The sequence below is a fragment of the Schistocerca nitens genome, chromosome 4 (assembly GCF_023898315.1).
Source record: "Schistocerca nitens isolate TAMUIC-IGC-003100 chromosome 4, iqSchNite1.1, whole genome shotgun sequence".
Taxonomy (NCBI): domain Eukaryota; kingdom Metazoa; phylum Arthropoda; class Insecta; order Orthoptera; family Acrididae; genus Schistocerca; species Schistocerca nitens.
The window spans coordinates 583,845,382-583,869,816 of record NC_064617.1 but is presented as its reverse complement, the minus strand read 5'-3'; the positions used below and the strand labels follow the sequence as shown (position 1 = coordinate 583,869,816).

Sequence of the window (24,435 nt, the reverse complement as noted above, 5' to 3'; positions counted from 1 at the left end):
CGGAATGGACAGTGTCTTGAAAGGAGGATATAAGATGAACATCAACAAAAGCAAAACGAGGATAATGGAATGCAGTCGAATTAAGTCGGGTGATGCTGGGGGAATTAGATTAGGAAAGGAGACATTTAAAGTAGTAAAGGAGATTAGCTATTTGGGGAGCAAAATAACTGATGATGGTCGAAGTAGAGAGGATATAAAATGTAGACGGGCAATGGCAAGGAAAGCGTTTCTGAAGAAGAGAGATTTGTTAACATCGAGTATAGATTTAAGAGTCAGGAAGTCGTTTCTGAAAGAATTTGTATGGAGTGTAGCCATGTATGGAAGAGAAACACGGAAGAAAAATAGTTTGAACAAGGAGGCAATGGAATCTTTCGAATGTGGTGCTACAGAAGAATGCTGAAGGTTATATGGGTAGATCACATAACTAATGAGGAGGTATTGAATAGAATTGGAGAGAAGAGGAGTTTGTGGCACAACTTGACTAGAAGAAGGGATAGGCTGGTAGGATATGTTCTGAGGCATCAAGGGGTCACCAATGTAGTGTTGGAGGACAACGTTGAGGGTAAAAATCGTAGAGGGAGACCAAGAGATGAATACACTAAGCAGATTCAGAAGGATGTAGGTTGCAGTAGGTACTGGAAGATGAAGAAGCTTGCACAGGATAGAGTAGCATGGAGAGCTGCATCAAACCAGTCTCAGGGCTGAAGAGCACAACAACAGTAGATGCTGTCACCATAGAAGCCCATCTTGTACAGCTGACATAAACAGGGTGAGAAAGTCAATGGTTGATTGATACCATTTGAGCACACAACGTGAACAGCTTTTGCTTACACTGTCCGGGTTGGCGTTTCACGGAACGTACCAAATTTGGCGACAAGTGTCTTCAATCCTGATGGGAAAGATATCATTTGGGTAGCTGCATTTATTTGCATAACTTCTAGCTGAGACTATGACATTAGCTTTGTAGTTTGTCAATTGTGCAGCTTTTATTCCTCGCTGTTAGATCAACATCTAAATTGATGCAGAATTGTTGTAGTGAGTGTATGACTTTATTGGGTGTCGTGCCAAAACTACCCTACACATTAAAGCGTTGTTAGCTCATGTTACTGAGACTTAGAACACTTCGTGCTGTCTAGTACCCATGGTCACACATCTAAACGGCGCAAAAGGGTAGTTAGAGGCAGTTACAAGGCAGGAGGATTTTCATGACAGATACCGATCCAAATCTTAATATTCCTAATGCATGTTACGTCTTCATCAGACGAATACTTCCGCTATTTCATTACATCAGTGCTAATAATTCTTGAGCATGACAGTACCTTTCGTTGAGTTAAGATAATTACGTAATTACACAATAAAGAAGTGCCATAAATATTTGTATTCAGCTACTCACTCAGCGTCTTTACCTGTTGTCATTAAATATCTTGTGATGCATTTCTAAGTACCTTCACCTTTAGCTAGGGATTAATATATCTGTCCGCCTCCGTAGCTAAGTAGTCAGCGTATATGGCTGCAATGCGGAAGACTTAGGTTCGATTCCCGGTACTGCCAAGTTTTTTTCCTTGGTGGGAGGTCTAGTATGCTGTGCAATCAACCTCGTGATACAAATTGCAATTGAGCAGCTCCTTTTGCAAAACGGCCAGGAATGGACTCAGCTTACCACATGCCTCTCCATAACCTCAACCACATCATTCCACAACACTGAGGACGTCACGGCGGTCGGTAGACATTTATTGGACTTTCACAGCCCAGGCGAGGAACTCGTTAGTGATATATTCTGGTTCTTTCTAAATACAGAAAAGTTACATGATTCCTTACTCTCTATACTCTGTTAGTAATTGCTCCTTTAATGACAAATGATTTTGATCGGTAGGGTTTGCATAGGCAACAGTCCACTTTGTGTCGCCAAACGTGTCAGCTAGTGGTCCACTCAGTCCGGTAATGGTTATCACGTCTGAATAATTATTGGCATCTGTTCTATCGGCATTGGCAGAACAAAGATTATGATCCCTCACACTGGCCGGGACACAAATACCCGTGGAATGTAACAGTTTGTTCCTGTGTTCGATGATGGTGGAGATCACAAAGTGAAAGGCTACACAAAAGCAAAGTCCAGAGTTCTGTTAAATTCATCGCAAGCACGTGCAAACAGTCCAGGGAGCGATCCTAATCGATAAACGTAAGCAAAACCAAGGTCACTCATCATCCTATCAACGGCGCGTATCCATGGCATCAGAGTATTCTGCCAGACAATTGCGTGGCTTAGGTACTATCACACACTGTCGCATGGGTGAGCGGGAGCAACCAGCGGCCGTGCTAGAATGCCAAAATATCTCTGACCTTCCCTGTTTATAGATACTTGTGCTGGGTGGGGAATCCGAATAAATACTGAATACTACAGCTTTGGTCGACGAAATATAATCGACGATTGGCATGCAGCATGCTTGGGTATGCTTTATATATCTCGAGTGTAGCGGCTACCCTTCAGGTTTGACGCTATCGACTGTGCCGCCTCAATAAACATTCACCCCAACAGCGTGTAGCACATCTTGCAATTGTGAATTTATTTTTTTTTTTTTTATGTGTCGAATCCTGGTCGGGACAGAAATGTAACAGTTTGTTTTTGATCTAGCTTTCATCTTTCAGTGCGGTGAAAATTCGCCAAGAACCACACATGGCTCGGATTCCATGTCACACTGTAGATGCACATACTCCAGTACGGTTATTGGGGTAGGTTATCGACATCCAAGTCTCCGAATTATTGTCCAATTGAAAGACTTGCACAAGTCACTGAACTATAGGGAATTATTATTATTACTTATGCTGAGATCCCCGCCTCCTGTGATACACAATATTCCACCGCAGCACCAAATGTTGGTCGCTAAACCTAGCCTAGGCCTTATGGTTACAGAGCACAGGTGGTGTTCACTAGTTCAATGCCTACGAACCTGTGCTCCTCATCAGTGAAGAAAGATGTTTTGCTTAGTCATGAATCAGGGAGCATGTATGACTTCCGGAAAGCCACAGACGAGGTGGGCGTCAGCCAGTTTGAAAACGTGAAGTGACCTGTAATGTTCGCCTAACCACAAGAGTTTTCATTACCTAAAGACTTTCCCCACTGAAAACTAGAATTCTCCGAAACTTTTATGACATTATACATTTTTAAACAGTTAAGTACAAGGTATTGTTGGAAGATTATAAATTTATACTTAAAGTGAGCTTCGACAGTAATTATCAATTTTCCTGGTGCTAGTGCCAAGCTGTACTTACCATAGTAACGGGACTGATGGATCCAAAGCTGCGAATATATAGCTCACAGTGCACCGTTGTCGCGTTGTCTGCAACACATGTAAGAAATATATGAGTCACTATCAGAGCGACACATTCTATCATCAAGTTGTAACAGGTGTAAATGCAGATATTTTTATTGTTGACTGAGGACAGTGTACTGAGCAACATTACATCAATATTTAGGTCACTTGCTGACTAATAATTATAGCTCTCAGGAGTAGTATGTTTTGAGGTTAGTTAGTACCTCCAAGTACATGTGGTAAGAGCAATCCATTAATGCTTAGCCGGCCGGGGTGGTCTAGCGGTTCTATGCGCTACAGCCTGGAACCGCGCGCCCTCTACGGTCGCAGGTTCGAATCCTGCCTCGGGAATGGATGTGTGTGATGTCCTTAGGTTAGTTAGGTTTAAGTAGCTCTAAGTTATAGGTGACTGATGACCACAGCAGTTAAGTCCCACAGTGCTCAGAGCCATTTGAACCATTAATGCTTATTTTCCCCTGGGAAGCATTTCCGGTGTGGAACTGTTGACATACGGAAGCAAAACGGTTAGTCTACTCTGTAGGCATAGTCCACCTAATGGTGCAGTTATGACTGTGAACAAAACATCAGGTAGTAAATGATGTGATGTGTTTGTGGGAAGATTGTTTGACATAGAGAAAAAAACAACCAGCACACTGATGTGTGTACATATTGAGGTATCACATGTCAATATATCTGCACTTGTACTCATCACACTCTGTATCTTCATTCTCTGTGTACAGGGTGTAACTAAATTCCGTTCACTGATTTTGAGGGTTTGTAGTGGAGATCAACATGACTTAGTATAGTATAGGTAGTCTTATTGGGAAACATACAGTTTTCCCACTACACACAAAACACCATTGCAGACGTTTCTCTCACTCCTGCTCCCTGCCATCTGTGTCAACTTGCATGTAGGACCAGATGTGACGGCAAAAGAGATACGGTAAATGCATATCATGATCTCCAATCCCTGGTCATATAGCACCTGCCGCAGAAACAACCAAGCCAATAGGCTTTCTTCTGATGCTATAGCGGTCTCGTAAATCAAGGATTTGGTATGACCGCAATGGTGGTAGAGCAGCGGTTTCAAGTAGGAAGAACGAGAGGCCATGCAGTCGGGCCACCACGATCCACTGTTGACCGAATCAGTGGACCAAATGACCTCAGATCGCACTAGAAATCTGAGGTGTTGCGCCATCGTGTTCTAACCACATGTTTTGTCTCACATACAATGGTACACCTTCCTGCAGCCCACTACACAACAGTACTTCGTAAAGGAATGGCAAGTACGTGGCACCTGTGAAATGTGGTGGAAGAAGCACACGTCATCCACGAACCAGCCCAAATGTTCAGACTGTATTTTTCGTGAAAACCATGGGAGCGTGCAACATGCAGATTACCACCATCCCACACATGACTTTTATGGGATTTGAGAACACCTTCACTGCTAAACTTGGGTTCATCCGCAGAAAGGATCTGCTGGAAAGTCGGGGAGGGGGGTGGGGCCTCTTCCACACCACGACTCAGAAGTGGGCTCGTGACGCAAAACCCTTGGCTGCACTGCCAGTGTTCTGGAAATGGTACAGGTGTAGCTGCTGCTATGCAGAACATGCCAGACAGTTTGCCGCTTCACATTCAGTCTGCCTGCTATGTTTCTGGTACCCGTCGTCGCTTCCTCTTCAGCAGCATTCAGAGCAGCTCGTTTGTGCGCCGCCGTCGTGGAGCAACCCAGTCGACCCTGCTTTTGGCGAATTTACTTGTCTCCAAGGCCCGCAGGTACACAGCACCAAATAGGGAGTTTGAGGGTGTCTGGAGGTGCGGAAAACGCTCCGCATACAACTACCGAGCAGCCCTCCCGTGGCACCGAGATTAGCCGTACAGTAACATCACGTCGGTGTATTCCGTAAACGTGTAATTCACCATGGTCAACCGCTACATACTAATAACGATATGTACGTACAGCTTGCATTCTTTACTAAAGTGAACGATTGATATTTTATATTAGGATAGTATGAATAGAGACCTCAAGCACAACAGTAGGTACAAGCCTTTCTGGGCAGCCCACAAACTGACCTGTGTTGCATGCCCACAAACTGACATGTGTTGCCTGCAAACAAACCAGCAGTGCTTATGGGACATCAGGTGATCGGTGAATTATCTTCATAACACATTAGCCAGTGGCGCTGAAAATGTTCGAGATCTGAACTTGTGTTGTGGTATTTTGCGTGTGGCGGAAAACTTTACGTTTCCGGACATGAGTTTCAATGATAAACTTAACCGTTTTGTTTCCCAACATCTGTAAAGGAGAGTTATTTACAACTTGCAAGTAAGTAAAAGGTACATTCAAGTCGGTCTCAGGTAGTTCTAATAACAGTTACATTTCAGTAAAATATAGGCTGTCACTAAATAGTCTTATCTATTATTAGTGCTATTATATCAGTCGATTTCACGCTAAACTTTTATGTAACTTCCTTCTCATTGTTTTCTGAAGATAAAACGCTTAGGTATAAAAATAACTAACCTATTCTATCAGAAGATTACCAGCCCCTTTCTGTCAAAGTCCGCAGGTCGAGGTATCGCGGTAGCATTCTCGCTTCTCGAGCACAGGGTCCTGGGTTCGATTCCCGGGGATCAGGGATTTTCACCTGCTGCGAGATGACTGTTGTTGTGTCGTCTTCACTGCCTAGTACGGCAGTGCGGGTCTCCCGCATCGTTCCCCTACGCTCTGTCAAGAAGCAAGCGATTTTATTTCCTTTCCTGTCAAAAATCCTAAGATTTTACTTCCATGAGCTCCGGAGACTGACTGATCCACGGTTCCTCGGTAACGGAATGAGCGATTTTATGTCCTCCATTGGGCTAAAAATGATTAATCAAACTAGGTGCGAGAAATAGGACATTTTGAACGGTTTATATCGCAAAGGAGTTCTGTCTACTGAAGGAAACGTGATAGAGCATAAAGGATGTGCCTTAAAGGATACTCTCACCTACGATTAAAATACTGTGATTTATTACTGACTTTTTTTCTTCATTGGATAGGTAGAACCACACTGAAAGCAACCACGGCTGGTAGAGTGTCTGTTGAGGTCAACGAAAACTGGGAAGTAGTCATCATACGGGATTAACGGTTCCTACATGGATTTAAATATTAGAATGTTCGGTACTCTTATGGCTTCGACTAAGGCTATTGACTATAATTCTGTCGACAGATTAAAAAATAAACAGTGCTTTGCAGTCAGTGTGGACCAGTGGGGTTGGCCGCAACTGGAATACGCCTTACATAACAGTGAGAACGTCTCCAGCGTGGAATGAGTGCATATGTAATTACTGATTATTTTGCTGGTCGAATAATTTTCACTAGAGTGCAAGTTAAATTTCTTTATAAGTTATTCCCTCGGGGTGAAAGAGTTGTCCGACATATCGCTCAACACAAACTCAGGCAACTGAAAATGGTGCGGCCAGAGGGAAGGAAGGTACAACTGCGAAACTTTGCAGGTAATTACAGTGAGATCCGATATGCAAATAATCCAAGTACAGTGACAACTGGCAGTGGTGCTCCACTAGGGCAGGGAGCCCAATTTAAACAACGCGTAGTAGTCGAGTAACACAGGTTGCTAGCACATTACGGCTCGAGAAGGACGTTGGTAGGAGCAGAATGTCAGTTAGACGTCTTTGACGATATTTCTCACAGTTAAGTCATTTTGAGAGAACTCTCAAAATATAGTTCCTTCTCTAGATTGTCGCACAGATGACAAAATGGTAGTTATCGAAATAGACGACAGAGGGATAGAGAAACAATTTAGATCGCTCAAAAGAGAAAAGGCCGCTGGACCTGATGCGATACCAGTTCGATTTTACACAGAGTACGCGAAGGACCTTGCTCCCCCCCCCCCCCCCCCGCCCTTTCTTGCAGCGGTGTACCGTAGGTCTCTAGAAGAGCGTAGCGTTTCAAAGTATTGGAAAAGGGCACAGGTCATCCCCGATTTCAAGAAGGGACGTCAAACAGATGTGCAGAACTATAGAGCTATATCTCTAACGTCGATCAGTTGTACAATTTCGGAACACGTATTATGTTCAAGTATAATGAATTTTCTGGAAACTAGAAATCTACTCTCTAGGAATCAGCATGGATTTCGATAAAGACGATCGTGTGAAACCCAGCTCGCACTATTCGTCCACGAGAGGGCCATAGACACGGGTTCTCAGGTAGATGCCGTGTTTCTTGACTTCCACTAGGGGTTCGATACAGTTCCCCACAGTCGTTTAATGAACAAAGTAAGAGCATATGGACTATCAGACCAATTGTGTGATTGGATTGAAGAGTTCCTAGATAACAGAACGCAGCGTGCCATTCTCAATGAAGAGAAGTCTTCCGAAGTAAGAGTGATTTCAGGTTTGCCGCAGGGGAGTGTCGTAGGACCGTTGCTGTTCACAATATACAGAAATGACCTTGTGGATGACATCGGAAGTTCACTGAGGCTTTTTGCGGATGATGCTGTGGTATATGGAGAGGTTGTAACAATAGAAAATTGTACTGAAATGCAGGAGGCTCTGCAGCGAAATGACGCATGGTGCAGGGAATTGCAATTGAATCTCAATGTACACAAGTGTAATGTGCTGCGAATACATAGAAAGAAAGATCCCATATCATTTAGCTACAATATAGCAGGTCAGCAACTGGAAGCAGTTAATTCCATAAATTATCTGAGAGTACGCATTAGGATTTAAAATGGAATGACCATATAAAAATGATCGTCGGTAAAGCAGATGCCAGACTGAGATTCATTGGAAGAATCCTAAGGAAATGCAATCCGAAAACAAAGAAAGTAGGTTACAGCACGTTTGTTCGCCCACTGCTTGAGTACTGCTCAGCAGTGTGGGATCCGTACCAGATGGGGTTGATAGAGGAGATAGAGAAGATCCAACGTCCGCAGCTCGTGGTCGTGCGGTAGCGTTCTCGCTTCCCACGCCCGGGTTCCCGGGTTCGATTCCCAGCGGGGTCAGGGATTTTCTCTGCTTCGTGATGACTGGATGTTGTGTGCTGTCCTTAGGTTAGTTAGGTTTAAGTAGTTCTAAGTTCTAGGGGACTGATGACCATAGATGTTATGTCCCATAGTGCTCAGAGCCATTTGAAGATCCAACGGAGAGCAGCGCGCTTCGTTACAGGATCATTTAGTAATCGCGAAAGATGATAGATAAACTCCAGTGGAAGACTCTGCAGGAGAGACGCTCAGTAGCTCGGTACGGGCTTTAGTTGAAGTTTCGAGACTATACCTTTACCGAGGAGTCAAGTAGTATATTGCTCCCTCCTACGTATATCTCGCGAAGGGACCATGAGGATAATATCAGAGAGATTAGAGCCCACACAGAGGCATACCGACAATCCTTCTTTCCACGAACAATACGAGACTGGAATAGAAGGGAGAACCGATAGAGGTACTGAAGGTACCCTCCGCCACACACCGTGAAGTGGCTCGCGGAGCATGGATGTAGATGTAAATGTAGATGTAATCATACAGAAGATCGAAGGGTTGCGCGAGAAACTATCAGACATTATACATTGTGTACATTTCCCAGTTGTTCCAAAAACCATTTACAGTCACCTTGCGGATGCTATTCTGCAATCCAGGCGACCCTGTCGTGTACTGCAGTTAACACCAAGAACATCGGCGATTTCGTCTAGAGTGGTGCCTGGTCATATTGATGTGAACTGTCACAGACTGGCAAAACATGGTGTTTAGATCCGGTCTGGGGACGGATAATAAACACGTACGAGTGTGGAGGCAGCCTGTTGAACGGTACAGTTCGTCACACGCCCTCGTGCGCCACACCGCCCGCACAGCCGGCGTAATGTTCTACTGTGCCATAGCCTATGATAACCGGTTCCCTCTAACTGTTGTACATGGAACCTTAACGAGCCAGCGTTATATTGATGACATTCTTCATCCTCATGTGGGACATTTCCTCTCGTCTGCATACCGCTCTAGTTGCTCAAGATTTTCTTCGTCGTGGTCCAACACTCACTTCGAGCGGCCTGTTTGCCGCACTTAGTCACCTACAGAACACTTTTGGGGCCAACTAAAAAGCCAGATGCTACCGTGTTACTCTGATCTGGAGCTGGCTGTTCAGGACAGTATGCCTCAGGACAACATCAGACGTCTAACAAACTCAATGGCGGCACGTATTGCAGCAAAAGTTGGTCCGACACGTTATTGGTTTTGCATTGTATTTCTTTACTTGTGCTCACTGAATTTGTTTACATGTCTGTGTGTTCGGATAAAGTGAATCTTTCATCTGCATCAACGTGTTTAATAAATTTTATTTCGATACGATTCTCCACCTTACTGCGCTATTTTCAAGGTTCTTGAGTGTACGACCTCAACATTTTAGTAGGTTATCTGCGCAGAAGTAACTATGATTTTTATTGTCCTTCCCATTTCATATGGAAGAACACAATCAGCTTAAACTAATGATTACGGAGCACGCACCTGATCCTAAATAAACCCATCTTCCGTGGAGATTCAGCTTTCCTGAGTAGCTCCACATTTGAAAGAGTGCTATGAAAAAAAAAAAAAGGCCACTAACACAAGTCTTGACAGATAACACTGCAAACCACCGTTGAGGTGGCGGACCTGCAACTTTTCTAGACCTTGCTAATATCTATCGTGCTACTCGCATTCAGCTAAATTTGGCTAAAAGCTTCAGTATGCTAGTTCCTTTCTCAACCCGTCCGACGCTCTTGCACACGTTCTTGTCCCATCGCTATTGGGTCTCTGGAAAGAAGGATATTATGAATCATGTACTTTAGATGTTTATGACTTTCGTGATAGAACAACATTCTCTGTTTAGTTAGGAAGCAGAACTCTACGTTTATCATCCAAGCAGACCATCAGCAAGTGACAACATAATACAGAAACTCAATCTGCCAGCTGCTCATCACTACCATCCAAACTCCACTAATTTATGTGTAACCTTTGGTTGTACGAAGACCTTAACGTTGTATCCTTTCCCTTACCACTGCTAACCCGGCGAGGTGTGTAGGATTGATTGAATTGGCTTTGGAGAGTAGGAAAGTGCTACTGGCTGCCTGAAATCTTCGGACGGAAGGGCCGTACGTGGACATCACAACTGAAAACAGTAACACCACAAAAGGGTAGAGTCCACATGAGTCTCGATAATATATGGCTATGTAAACTCTGTATCCGTAGCTAAGTATGCCAACGCATTCGTAGGAGATTTAACTATGTAGGTTGCGAGAAGGTAGAAGTTAAAAAAGAAATTTGCGACAATATCTGGCCGGCAACAGTCGTGGATCTTTTAACGGCCTTCTTTATTAATGTGTCAATTTAAACGATGTGTTTTAGTGGTTTAGGAGACCCAACAATGTTAACAGCAGTCAGTGCATCGGTTAGTGGAATAAACTTGGTATAGTTTTTGCGTTTACTTAACATGAGTAACCACGTAATAGTAGTGGATTAATGTGCCTGACTTTTAACTTACCGTAACCAATACCATAAAAGCTATTCTAAACTGTACACATATTAATCACAGTGCCATAGGAAGCACCTGATATACTACTTGGAAAAATGGCTTCAACTAGGATGATCAGAATTCCGGTCACATGAAGATAACACAGTACTTACACAGAAGGGACTGACCGTTGACCCTGGACGATTTTGATTTGAAAAAGTAGAAGAAATCCGCTCCCGAGTATCCAAATCAGTCTAAAGTACAATAGCCAAATAAAACAAATAGTAAGAGAAGGAAACACGTGGCTGAGATTCATAGGAATAAACTTAGGAAATGTATTCGTATTAAGAAAGAAACACTTGTTCGCCCGATTCTTGAGTACTGCTCATCAATCTGGGACTCTTATCGGATTGGCTTAATAAAAAACATCTACGAAAATCCAACAAAGAGTTGAACGTTTCGTTTCGAGATCGTTTAGTCAGGTAGGCAGGACGAGGTATTCTACAGACCCCAGTAGCAGACGCTACAAGAGAGGCTTTGTGCATCATAAGACAGGTTTACTACTAAAATTTCGAGAGAGTTGTTACCGGGTAACAAACACTTCTCTCACATGCGTCTCGCCAACTGACAACAGCGAGCAAATTCGAGATATTGGAACTAACATGGTTGTTTACTGAAATTCACTCTTCTGAAGCGTCTTTCACGAATAGACCAGGGGAGGAAGGACAGATAGTGGTTTGAGAAGCACTCCGCCACAGGACGGAATATGGCTTGTGGATATGCAGATAAAGATGTTTATTCCATTACCGAAAAGTAATAGTATTAAGCAGCCACTGGAAAAAGTGGGACTACTCATTTGGAATTCTCTAGGAATTTCTTTTTAGATTATGAGAAACAGCGTTCTGATATTAATCAATCTACCCTTACCCTTTGTTAGGCCACTTATGAACGCCCTCTTCGATTTTACCATGGCTCTGCGGACATTATTAAATTAGCAATCGTAGCTGGGTGGCTCGCAAAATCGTGAACTTGAATGTGAACCATGACTTTTATTTTAACGCTCTCGATGACAAAATTGGAAAAACATGGCTATAGCGATCATACATAATAACTTATTTCGATTTATTACTTTGTTTTATTCAATATGTTTATCAGTACGTGTCAAGACATTCAGTTATTACAATAACATATATGTAGAAATATTAATGGTCAAATCACATCAATGTGACCTCCGCTTATGTTCGATGTCAACTTGCAATAGCGACTCAGAGACGGAAAATTGCAGCACTAGCAGTGGATAATACACACTACTGGACATCAAAATTGCTACACCACGAAGATGACGCGCTACAGACGCGAAATTTAACCGACAGGAATAAGATGCTCTGATATGCAAATGATTAACTTTTCACAGCATTTACACAAGGTTGGCGCCAGTGGCGACACCTACAACGTGCTGACATGAGGAAAGTTTCCAACCGATTTTTCATACACAAACAGCAGTTGACCGGCGTTACCTGGTGAAACGTTGTTCTGATGCTTCGTGTAAGGAGGAGAAATGCATTCCATCACGTTTCCCACTTTGATAAAGGTCGGATTGTAGCCTATCACGATATTGCTGCTCGCGTTGGTCGACATCCAATGACTGTTAGCAGAATATGGAATCGGTGGGTTCATGAGGGTAATACGGAACGTCGTGCTGGTTCCCAACGGCCTCGTATCACTAGCAGTCTAGATGAGAGGCATCTTATCCGCATGGCTGTAACAGATCGTGCAGCTACGTCTCGATCCCTGAGTCAACAGATGGGGACGTTTGCAAGACAACAACCATCTGCACGAACAGTTCGACGACGTTTTCAGCAGCATGGACTTTCAGCTCGGAGACCATGGCTGCGGTTACCCCTGACGCTGCATCACAGATAGGATTGCCGGCGATGGTGTACTCAACGACGAACCTGGGTGCACGAATGGCAAAACGTCAATATTTTTCGGATGAATCCAGGTTCTGATACAGCATCATGATGGTCGCATCCGCGTTTGGTGACATCGCGGTGCACGCACATTGGAAGCATGTATTCGTCATCGCCACACTGGCGTATCACCCGGCGTGATGGTATGGGGTGCCATTGGTTACACGTCTCGTTCACCTCTTGTTTGCACTGACGGCACTTTGAACAGTGGACGTTACATTTCAGATGTGTTACGACCAGTGCCTCTACCCTTCGTTCGATCTCTGCGAAACCCTACATTTCAGCAGGATAATGCACGACCATAAGTTGCCGGTCCTGTACAGGCTTTTCTGGATACAAAAAATGTTCGACTGCTGCCCCGGCCAGCACATTCTCCAGAGCTCTCACCAACTGAAAACGTCTGGTCAATGGTGGGCGAGCAACTGGCTCGTCATAATACGCCAGTCACTGTTCTTGATGAACTGTGGTATCGTGGTGAAGCTGCATGGGCAGCTGTACCTGTACACCCCAACCAAGCTCTGTTTGACTCAATGCCCAGGCGTATCAAGGCCGTTATTACGGCCAGAGGTGGTCGTTCTGGGTACTGATTTCTCAGGATCTATGCACCCAAATTGCGTGAAAATGTAATTACATGTCAGTTCTAGTATAATATATTTGTCCAATGAATACCCGTTTATCATCTGCATTTCTTCTTGGTACAGCAATTTTAATGGCCAGTAGTGTATACAGCATGTCGGGTGGACGGGAAACGCAGTGCAGTCATTGTCCTACTGCCCGCATCTCGTGGTCGTGCGGTAGCGTTCTCGCTTCCCGCGCCCGGGTTTCCGGGTTCGATTCCCAGCGGGGTCAGGGATTTTCTCTGCCTCGTGATGGCTGGGTGTTGTGTGCTGTCCTTAGGTTAGTTAGGTTTAAGTAGTTCTAAGTTCTAGGGGACTGATGACCATAGATGTTAAGTCCCATAGCGCTCAGAGCCATTTGAACCAATCATTGTCCTACTAAGGAAATGGAGCGATTTACCTGACGTCCAAAAGGACATGATCATCGGCTTTTTGGCAAAGGGTAGAAATATTTCCGAAACGGCTACGTTTGCAAACTGTTCAGGTGCAGCTGTAGTTAAATATGCTGTGCATGGAGATGTGGCGCTATCAAAAACCGCCGCCGAGGCAGCTGTGGTGCACCATGGGCCATAGATGACAGGGTGAACGAAGGCTGCGGAGATTTGTATAAACGAGTAAACGTGCTACTGTTAATCAACTAACCGGCCAGATGAACCAAGGTGCTACTAATAGTGTCTCCTCAATGACCATTCAGTGAACGGTGCAGCAATTGGAGCGATTGTCAGGTTCATGCACCCATGCTGACTGCTGTTCATGGCCGACCAAACGTGGAGTTGGAATGCCAGTGCCGCAAATGGACATCCATTTAGTGGCGACATGTTGCCTTTTAAGATGACAGATGGCCGTTGGCGTGTACAGTGTGAAACGTCTGAAAGGAAATGCGCTACAAAGATCGTCGAAACCATGCAGTCCAGAGATGGCAGTGGCATGGTCTGGGAAATGTTTCCTTGGCATTCCCTGTGGTATCTCGTCATACTGGAAGGCACAATGGATCAAGACAAATATGCATCTATCCTTGGGAACCTTATCCACCCATACATGCAGTTTACTGTTCCTCGACACAGGAGGCAATGAATGTTCTTGCTGCTGTTGCAGCTAATCCGGCTGTTAGGTTCCATGCAATCGTACCAGGAGGTGGCATGAATCAGGCAGCTGTCTTATGCGTCCTCCATCAACATAGGTTCCATTCCTATTACATATCCTTCATCAAGAGAAGCATAGAAACAATTGTAACAATCGTGTCAACATCTGTACATCGGCATTCACAGAGGATGCTTCACATACTGCATGTATATCGTAAAGTGATGAAGGCACATTTACCAATGATGGCCAGGTAAACCGCCGAAACATTCACCATAGGTACGATGGCTTCGGTAAGTGGAACGTCAGCGTCCATGCAGTGTAAACATCTGACGTGTGATAGTGAACCATCAGATCATAGCCCTGTTTTTCACAGATGGACACTGAGTGTGCACATGTATTGCAGTCTCCTAACAGATCATCTTCCACAGATGCTAAAGATGTTCCTCTATAGACTAAAAGGAGCCTGTGGTACCAACTTGATGACTGTCCAGCCCGCAGTGCACAAAGTGCTACAGCATGTCATCACAAATTATTTAAAAATCGGTGGTTTGGACACCGAGGACTAGTACCTTGGCCAGTCTGTTGCTCAGATTCTCCGCCTGTGACATTTTTTCTATGGGAGAAGCTGAAAGACGTTGATTACAAGAACATACCAATATCACGAGATGGTATGCCATAACGTATTACTGCAGGATGCTCGGACGTCTACGCTGAGATGCTAGGACTTGTGCAGCAGTCGTTACATACTAGACAGGAAACGTGCATTGCCGCTGCCTATGGTCATTTGAACATAAACTGTAGTGGCCAGTTGATTCGTTACTGCCCAGACTCCAAATAACTGGTCTGAGCACATGTGTTCTTCTTTAGATGTGGGAACTTGTCAAAATACGGTATCTCGTAAACGACTCCCATTAGTATTTTGCAACAAACACCACCGACAATCACATTTGTTAATGTCAGTGTACATTACTTCATTTAAAAAGCGTATTTTTGGACAAAAATTTGCTTTGAAAATATTATTACAATCTGTTGACTGGCTAACAATACGAGCTCCAGACCACCAATCCATTCTGTTAAATCCGCACATCAGTAGCACTGTCCATTTCCGCAATATTTGAAGTGCGAGTTTTAGGTCATTCACCGTGTATATGTGTTTATCAATGACATGTGGTTAAATATATAGACTATGAACTAAATTTGCATGGTATAGTGTACAATCTAATTTAACTGTACGCAAGGTCACTAAGATTGAGTTAACACCATGAAGTAGAACAGCTGATAGATAACTATGCATTATGATGTTTTATACATAGAATAACAAGGTACAGAGGTCAATAATTGATAAATAAAATAAAATTCTTGCTAGACAAAAGAACTGACCAGTGTTAGGATGATTGTTCTGATGGAATATTGTAACAGTTACGGGTAGATGATATTATATTCATTGTCCTTAAACATCAAATTATTAATGAAAAGCAGACCACAATAAACTGACACTGATAGACCTGTAATTTGCTGTCTAGAAAATTTATGTTGCAGTCACATCAAATCCCACTGCTCTGCTGGATTACAGCTATTCAATGTACACGAATTACATTTCAGAAAGATTATTGTTGTACAAAAAACTGTAGTTAAAATAGAACATTTTGTGAAATTATATACTGTGGATAATTTGGGTGCTTATGAAGAAGGGATCTGTTAGTTGTTAATGTGGCTGTGCTAGGTAGCCCAAGTGTGGATTGCAGAAAGAAGCAAATCCTATGTATACAATTCGCAACTGGAAAATGCTGGAAATTATATGTAATATGTAGGCTTATCGACAGTCACTCTTTAGTTCTTTTCAGCCCACAGATAATTACCTCTAAGGTGCAACAGTCTTCGTAGAATGATAAGGGATGTGGAAATCAATTCGTCAAGAGGCTTACTGGGGTCGTGCTATGTTGCTAACAGAGCAAAACCCGGATAAGATGATGATACCGGGAAATACGTTTATTGCAGTTAGCCATTCGGAACTGTGGCAGGCAACAACTCCAATCTTCCAGAGGTTTTGGCTTACTAGTATGGACAATGATCATCAATGTAAAAGAACCATTTGCTGGTAGTGGGCTAGTGATCATATTGCTATGCTACAGTCATTCCATGCATGGAGTGATGAATGGATAATAGTGGAGGGAAGACAATACTAAGCTCGTTTTATAACTACGATATACATTGTTTAACCCTACATAGACACAGACACACCGACACACGTATCTGAGGAGTCGTTATATACTTAAAAAGCGATCACACAGTAAGGAATTGGTAGTTGTCAGATGGCTGCTTTCAACCTTTGTGAAAGTTGGATCTTCTGTATATGAAACTTAAGGAAAACCTTATAGAAAGGATAAGCAGCTTTATGGATATCGAGTGCTCATACTGCAAGCTACTACTAATCAAAGAGGGGTAGGCTACAATGAGGACTACTTAGAAGAGCTATGTAATGAAAAGAAACTTGAAATCAATGTCATAGAAACGGAAGAGGAAATGGATGAAGAAGTAGTACAGTAAGGAGATTTTGGCAGAGCACTGAAAATCTAAAGCACCCGGAGTGAACGATATTCTCTCAGAATTACTGAGGTATTTGGGAGAGCATAACCATGAGCGAGCTATTTAATGTACTTGAAACGATGTACACAATGGTCGAAATACTCTCAGACTTGTAGGGGAAAATATTAGTCGCAGTTCCAAGGAAGACAAGTGCTGAAAAGTGTGTATATTGTCGAACCATGAGGTTAATAAGCCATGATATAAAATATGAAAACGAATTAGGAATATTTACAGATGACTGAAATGGCTGGTTGATGGATTATGTGTAACGGACATGCCTGAAACTCCACCTGGATTGTAATAAGATAATTGTGTATGTGATGCCATGGCTAATAAAGAGATATAGCTTTTTTGTTCCTTTCTTTACTACCTCGTACTCCATAGATATAATTTTGATGATATAGAATATTTCTCATTTGGTGTATAGTGTATAACATGAAGTATGTATGACTATGTTTACTGTGCAATTTTCTATACGAGTTCCTTATGTAAAGATTTCGATTTTTTTGTGATCTTTCAAACAGTTTTGTTATATGTATTGTGTGAAACGGAATGCAGTAGGCAGAAGTTTTGAAAGGACTGTGGAGTGAGAGAGGTATCGATAGTTATGGAGTCGAACGGTGTGTGGCAGACAGTAGCGAATGGTGCATGAGTGTGACGGTACGGAAGCAAGTACTGTGTGTAGTAATTGTGTGCGTTTAAGGCGATATTAATAGCGAACTTTCCTGTGTTACACCGGTTTCAAATTTGACTTTGTAATGGATATTCTACAGGGACGTTGTATTACACAAACGCTGTTGGTTTTTATAGAATAATGGTTGTGGCAGTGACAATGCACTCGTGAACGGACAGTATTGTGGTCGGTTTAGAATTGAGCTGCGTTACATAAACTGTAAATTTGATACTGCTCATTTTCTTGACTTGAGAGTCGATAGACTTTACACTAATGATGCAAAGAATGAGATTTGTACAATATGTAGTGTATAAGAGTGTCTGCAGAAGACAATATTCTTTGACTATGTGAAGTTCAATGTTTATATGCAATTAACAAATGTTTATAATATTATTTAAGTAACAATATACATTTTTTCTTGAACTATGTATAATTGTTTGTAAAGTGAAGTCAACACCAGCTCAGGACTAAAGTTAAATATAGGTGAACACCACACGTTCTGGTACGCCGGGAGAGTTGGATATTTTTTGCTGCAAACGGAAGCAGGTAGGAGAGGGGAGAGTTGGAAGGAGGACAGACAGGCTCAAGACACTGTTGAGGCAGGTGACGAAAGCTGATGCACGCTGTAACCCGCAGTATTGTTTAAACAAAGGGAAAAGTGTAACTGCTTAATAGACGTGAGTGAAGGGGAAGTGCTAAAGTACAAGTTTGCAACGCTTTAGAGGAGATATAAAATTACGTCTGCAACGAGTGTTGGTTCCTGGATGGGAAAGGTCTAAGGCATCCATTCCTTAGACCGACGCAGATCCCCAGGAAAGCGAAACTCATAATTGCGCTGGTATAAGTCGCATAATTCGATGCCACGAAGACAAGTAATAATCTCCGTCGCTGCATAACGGTATGTGCCTTCAAAGAACCTAAATCTCCAGCAACTGTACTCACGACGACAATACTGAAATTTAGCGTCCATATTCCTGTATACGAGCTGTGTTGACAAGTTTTTGTGTGTTGTATTCAATAATCATTTAATGGTTTTTAAACGCAAAACGACTCATTTAACCTAAAGTGTTCCAAGTAGGGATCCTTTCCTATACTCAAGAGAAAGAAACCGAGAATCAATTGGTGTGAAACGTTATTGCGCAACTGAGTGTTTTCTTTCAAAGTAAATTTAAATTATCACTTAAGTGCAGCAATGAAAGTAAATGTGGAGAATTGTAGATTGCACTGAAAGTACGAAAAGTAAATACCAATTTTACATAGTGTGTGAACTTGGTTATTGGGACCTTCTGTCTAAGAAATTACATAAAGTAACCATTTCAATAAATCGTGGAAAACCAAGTACATCATTTCGATGCTACAAGGATATCGTGAAATATTTCTTGTATATAATTCATGTTTTCATAGGCAGTGTTGCTGTTCTTACCTTCAGAAACGTAAGTAGGCATTATTGTCGTTCCGGCGTTGTTTTCATGGTCCAAAACTTTCTAAGTGTGTGCGTGTGACCTATTCTGAAAGCAGTAATTATTCAGCTATCTACGTGCATTAGCCTGTTCCTTCAGTGATAGAAATTATTAAAAGAGAAAAAGTTTTAATAAGAACCAAAATATAGTAAAAACCAGATTTGGTGAATTTGTAGAATAACGTCAATCGATTCGTTCTTTTGGCTGGCGACCGTGTTTTTCAGTATTATTATCACTCGCAGGAAGTAGTTTGACGGAATGGAAAAGCTGCAACCAAGACTATGCGATAACTTCACATTTGACAGAGCTTTATCCATTACAAGGCATCTGAGGTCACTAGCGGTTGTTAAGGTGGTAGTTGTGTTTAAGTGCCTCAATTAACATCTGAGGTACTAAATGTAATTACAAGAGTAGAAAACGTGGGTGTTGTAAGCACTTACATAGCCATACTACCGTTAGAACGCATGCTGTAACACTGACAGCCGATGTGGAAACTGTGAACTGTGATGCTACGTAAGTGACTTTTTTCGCGGGAACAGTGTTATCGTGAACCATGAATGTTAACTGTAGATGGACTGTCTAACATCGCTATAGGCAAATTACAGCAAATAGAATCTTAATATAAACACGTCATGTGGACTGTGCCAAACCGTCGTGTGTGAAAGTTGCAGTTGAACTAATACGACCTTCAGGTGCTGCTTGAATATTCACTTTGTTCCAGCCTACGACAAATGGATGCTACGCAAGTTACTACCACTGCCAACCGAAACAGAATGTAAGGAAAAGAGGATATATTAAAGCCAGGGCACGACTGGATGAACTTGCAGGATTCAAATCAGCAACTTCAAACTGATTCTACCGCCGTCGCCACATCACGCCGACCCAGAACAGGTAAGTCTCAAAACCATTCCTCTCTCCGAGAAACACAATTTCAACCACTTTAATTTCTTTATGTTTAGTAATAGGCTATCTCTTAAAGTTTCTCTCTGCAAATAAAAGTAGTGTATTGCAAATGCTGTTCACCTTCAGTGGTTGTTCACCCCACCCCTAACAGTAGTTATTGCCATCATTTATTTGTTTTTGCTTTTCAGTGCATTTGTACTAGTCGTTGCATGCGTTGTATGTGTCTTTTGGAAGGGTGTGCTTTGATGTGTATGTACAGTAGCTTAGACAGGAGAATTTATGTGTTGTACTGTGAAACTGGCCAGACATGTAAGTTGAGGTATCCGCCACTGTAGTTATTTACACCGAACAATTACAAAGAACTGTCTTATGCGCCATTGGTTCAAGTTAGCGTATTGGAGGGAACTTTGAATCTCACAGCAGTCAAAGTAGGCCACTTAACGTCACATATCCAGTCATTCATGTTTATATACAAATTTATCTGGGTATAACTGTTTCTGGTAAGCAAAATTACAGTATACTGTGTCTGTATTTATCAAATTAGCCTCAGAGTGTTTTACTATTTTTCACTATCAAAGTATTTTATTATCAGAATTTTAATAGGATCGGGAAATATTTCATATAGGGGTTTGCTTTTGAAGCTTCCGCAAGTAAAACGGTTTCTTAGGGTTTATACAATATTAATTTACGTCATGCACTTTTTCTTTAAATGTTTTCTGATTACTAATCCACGGTCATAGTAAATCTCCAGGAACCGTTTTCTTCACATGTTCCACAGATGATTTCATAGTGAGTGCATATTGCTTCTGTCTACTCATGCTGTGCTTTCTCCCGGAAATCCTGGGAAAGAAAGAGAGAAAAGAACCTTGTTGCAAGTAAAATAGGACATATGCTACTGGTGGTACACACGGTGTTCTGAAACAAGTGTAGCCATGTAAACAAGGGGTAGTAGGAAGAAATGGATCATAACGATGATAGAAAGTTGTTTTACTATTAGTTTCTGTTGGCTGCAGTATGCATCATCATTCTTTAAAAAGCCACCGAGTGAGTTGGCACAGTGGTTAGCACACTGGAATCGCATGCGGGAGGACGACGGTTCGAAACCACGTCCGGCCATCATGATTTACGTTTTCTATGATTTCCCTGAATCGCTTCAGACAAATGCCGGGATGGTTCCTCTGAAAGGGCGCAGCTGACATTCTTCAACTTCTCTCCCTTATCCGATGGGAACGAAGGCCTCGCTTTCGGTCGCCTCTCTAAAATCAGCTAACCAGCCAACCGACCAACCAAACAGCAAGCACCTTTTGCATACATTAAGTAGAGACAATTTCCCTAAAATGTTTCACCTTTAACAAACTAACACATTCATGAAAGTAAGATATTTAGACTATCAAGCTTTATAAACCTGTATTACTTCATAATTGAGCAGCATCATTGCAAGGCTGACAATCGGATAGCAACTTTAAGTACATTAATCCATAAAAGCACTTTACTGCACTTATTTAATTTATATGTAGTATAATGTTCCATTTTGGTAATTGAGGCGTTTTGTGACGTTAAAAGCTCTGACGATAATTAAATTTTTAATGAGCATATTCGTCTTTGTGGATAATTTCCCTTGCCTTAATGTAATTAAGTATACACTCGACCTCTGTCTTCCTCATTTACTTTTTTTGTCCATTATCGATGTGACAACCTAAGAAATATTTTATTTTTAAACAATGAGGATTCGTTTTATTGTTCACATGGGTTTGTTCTTCAGGTGTCCATTGTCGGAATAAGACTGCAGTTAAATTACATAGCTGCAGGTTATTATGATAATTAATATTCGACCGCCCAGTGAAGGTGCCCTGCAGCTATTTGGACTTTAATCTGAAATGGAAGCGAAGATACAGCATCTGCGTGATGGAACGGTATGTACAAGGACATACTTTGTGAATCATCCGCAAATAGCAGCCACAGATACTCCTCACAAAGCAGTAATAGTATGGTAACTATTATAACACGTGTAAACATGATTTTGAATTGAAATTTTGCTACATATTTCATTCGCTTTATTTTCATGAGGGTCAGTATAATTGTGGGAGCTATTAGCGTATTACTATCGTTAAGTACTGGATCCTTTAAAAGGAAATATGTGGCGAGCATACTATGAGTTTCAAATGTCAGATAGCATTGATGCATGAAACGAACGGAAGAATTTGAAAAATTTTGAAGAAATCCATTCATGGCGTGAGAATTCAAAAATTTGTCACAGATGCAAATACCATTATGCACGAGAACAGCGAGGTACTAAGGTGGGACACCAGACTTTTGTAATATTCCTCATTGTCTTATAATTTCTTTTGGTGGTATCTCATATATACACTAAAAAAATTTGGAACGACCAACTATTATCTCATATTCAGCTAACACAGGAAAATATAAGACCAAAGATAAAATCATGCTTGAACACATGAACAGCGTAGTCCAAGGTTATAATAAGAGCCTCAGATAGAAGGCATGTATTAGAAATCAAGCAATGAAATCGGCTCACAGGTCGAAAGCAGACATGAATTAAATAAATCTGCAACAAAAACACATTAAAATTAGTATTTCGTCTACAATGTCGTCTGAAGAACCAATCGGATCACTTAGGACAACTAATGTCAAATAGTTATTTCAAGTAATTGATATTTTAGATTAAGAGAAGGCTAATTAAGTGTGAGTGAATAAACAATTTTATGTAGATGTGACAAGACGCTTAGGCCTCTAAGCTATGTAAACAGTGAACGTTTCTTTATGAATGCTTAGTGAATTTATGAAACAGAGGTAGAGAAGACGAGTGATTGTAAGGTCCTACGAACTGACGCAAAGAATAAACTTATTTACAAAATACGATCCAAAGAGCAATGAAAAATGTATTAATGCAGAATTTATGTTAAAACTAAACTTTCAAAATGATTCTTGGATTTTGATAGTAAAGCGATAATCAGAAAATAGTGTTCCCGACTGTTCTGAGTAGATGATGTGGAGAGTTGAAAAAAGGGTGTATCCACTGGTACCTTGTAAATAACTTTCTCTTCTAGAATAAACTTGTGTCACACAGTCTACTTCGACAGGTAATTTAGTTTTGTTCTGTATGCAATCAATCAACTGATTTGGTGCGACTCGCTACGAATTCCACTCCTGCGCAAACCTCTTCATCTCAGAGTAGCACTTGCAATCTACGTTCTCAGTCAGGTTTTAGGTGTATTAAAATCTACACTCCTGGAAATGGAAAAAAGAACACATTGACACCGTGTGTCAGACCCACCATACTTGCTCCGGACACTGCGAGAGGGCTGTACAAGCAATGATCACACGCACGGCACAGCGGACACACCAGGAACCGCGGTGTTGGCCGTCGAATGGTGCTAGCTGCGCAGCATTTGTGCACCGCCGCCGTCAGTGTCAGCCAGTTTGCCGTGGCATACGGAGCTCCATCGCAGTCTTTAACACTGGTAGCATGCCGCGACAGCGTGGACGTGAACCGTATGTGCAGTTGACGGACTTTGAGCGAGGGCGTATAGTGGGCATGCGGGAGGCCGGGTGGACGTACCGCCGAATTGCTCAACACGTGGGGCGTGAGGTCTCCACAGTACATCGATGTTGTCGCCAGTGGTCGGCGGAAGGTGCACGTGCCCGTCGACCTGGGACCGGACCGCAGCGACGCACGGATGCACGCCAAGACCGTAGGATCCTACGCAGTGCCGTAGGGGACCGCACCGCCACTTCCCAGCAAATTAGGGACACTGTTGCTCCTGGGGTATCGGCGAGGACCATTCGCAACCGTCTCCATGAAGCTGGGCTACGGTCCCGCACACCGTTAGGCCGTCTTCCGCTCACGCCCCAACATTGTGCAGCCCGCCTCCAGTGGTGTCGCGACAGGCGTGAATGGAGGGACGAATGGAGACGTGTCGTCTTCAGCGATGAGAGTCGCTCCTGCCTTGGTGCCAATGATGGTCGTATGCGTGTTTGGCGCCGTGCAGGTGAGCGCCACAATCAGGACTGCATACGACCGAGGCACACAGGGCCAACACCCGGCATCATGGTGTGGGGAGCGATCTCCTACACTCGCCGTACACCACTGGTGATCGTCGAGGGGACACTGAATAGTGCACGGTACATCCAAACCGTCATCGAACCCATCGTTCTACCATTCCTAGACCGGCAAGGGAACTTGCTGTTCCAACAGGACAATGCACGTCCGCATGTATCCCGTGCCACCCAACGTGCTCTAGAAGGTGTAAGTCAACTACACTGGCCAGCAAGATCTCCGGATCTGTCCCCCATTGAGCATGTTTGGGACTGGATGAAGCGTCGTCTCACGCGGTCTGCACGTCC

The 24,435-nt window shown here is 42.7% G+C and overlaps 1 protein-coding gene across 1 annotated transcript in view; it reads right to left on the bottom strand.

The window, feature by feature from the left end:
• LOC126251866 (glycine receptor subunit alpha-3-like) overlaps positions 1-24,435 on the bottom strand; it is a 718,212-nt gene that overhangs the window by 347,155 nt on the left and 346,622 nt on the right. The window contains exon 4 of the mRNA XM_049952553.1: positions 3,271-3,338. Coding sequence (XP_049808510.1) covers positions 3,271-3,338 — 68 coding nt within the window. The remainder of the gene's footprint in view (positions 1-3,270; positions 3,339-24,435) is intronic.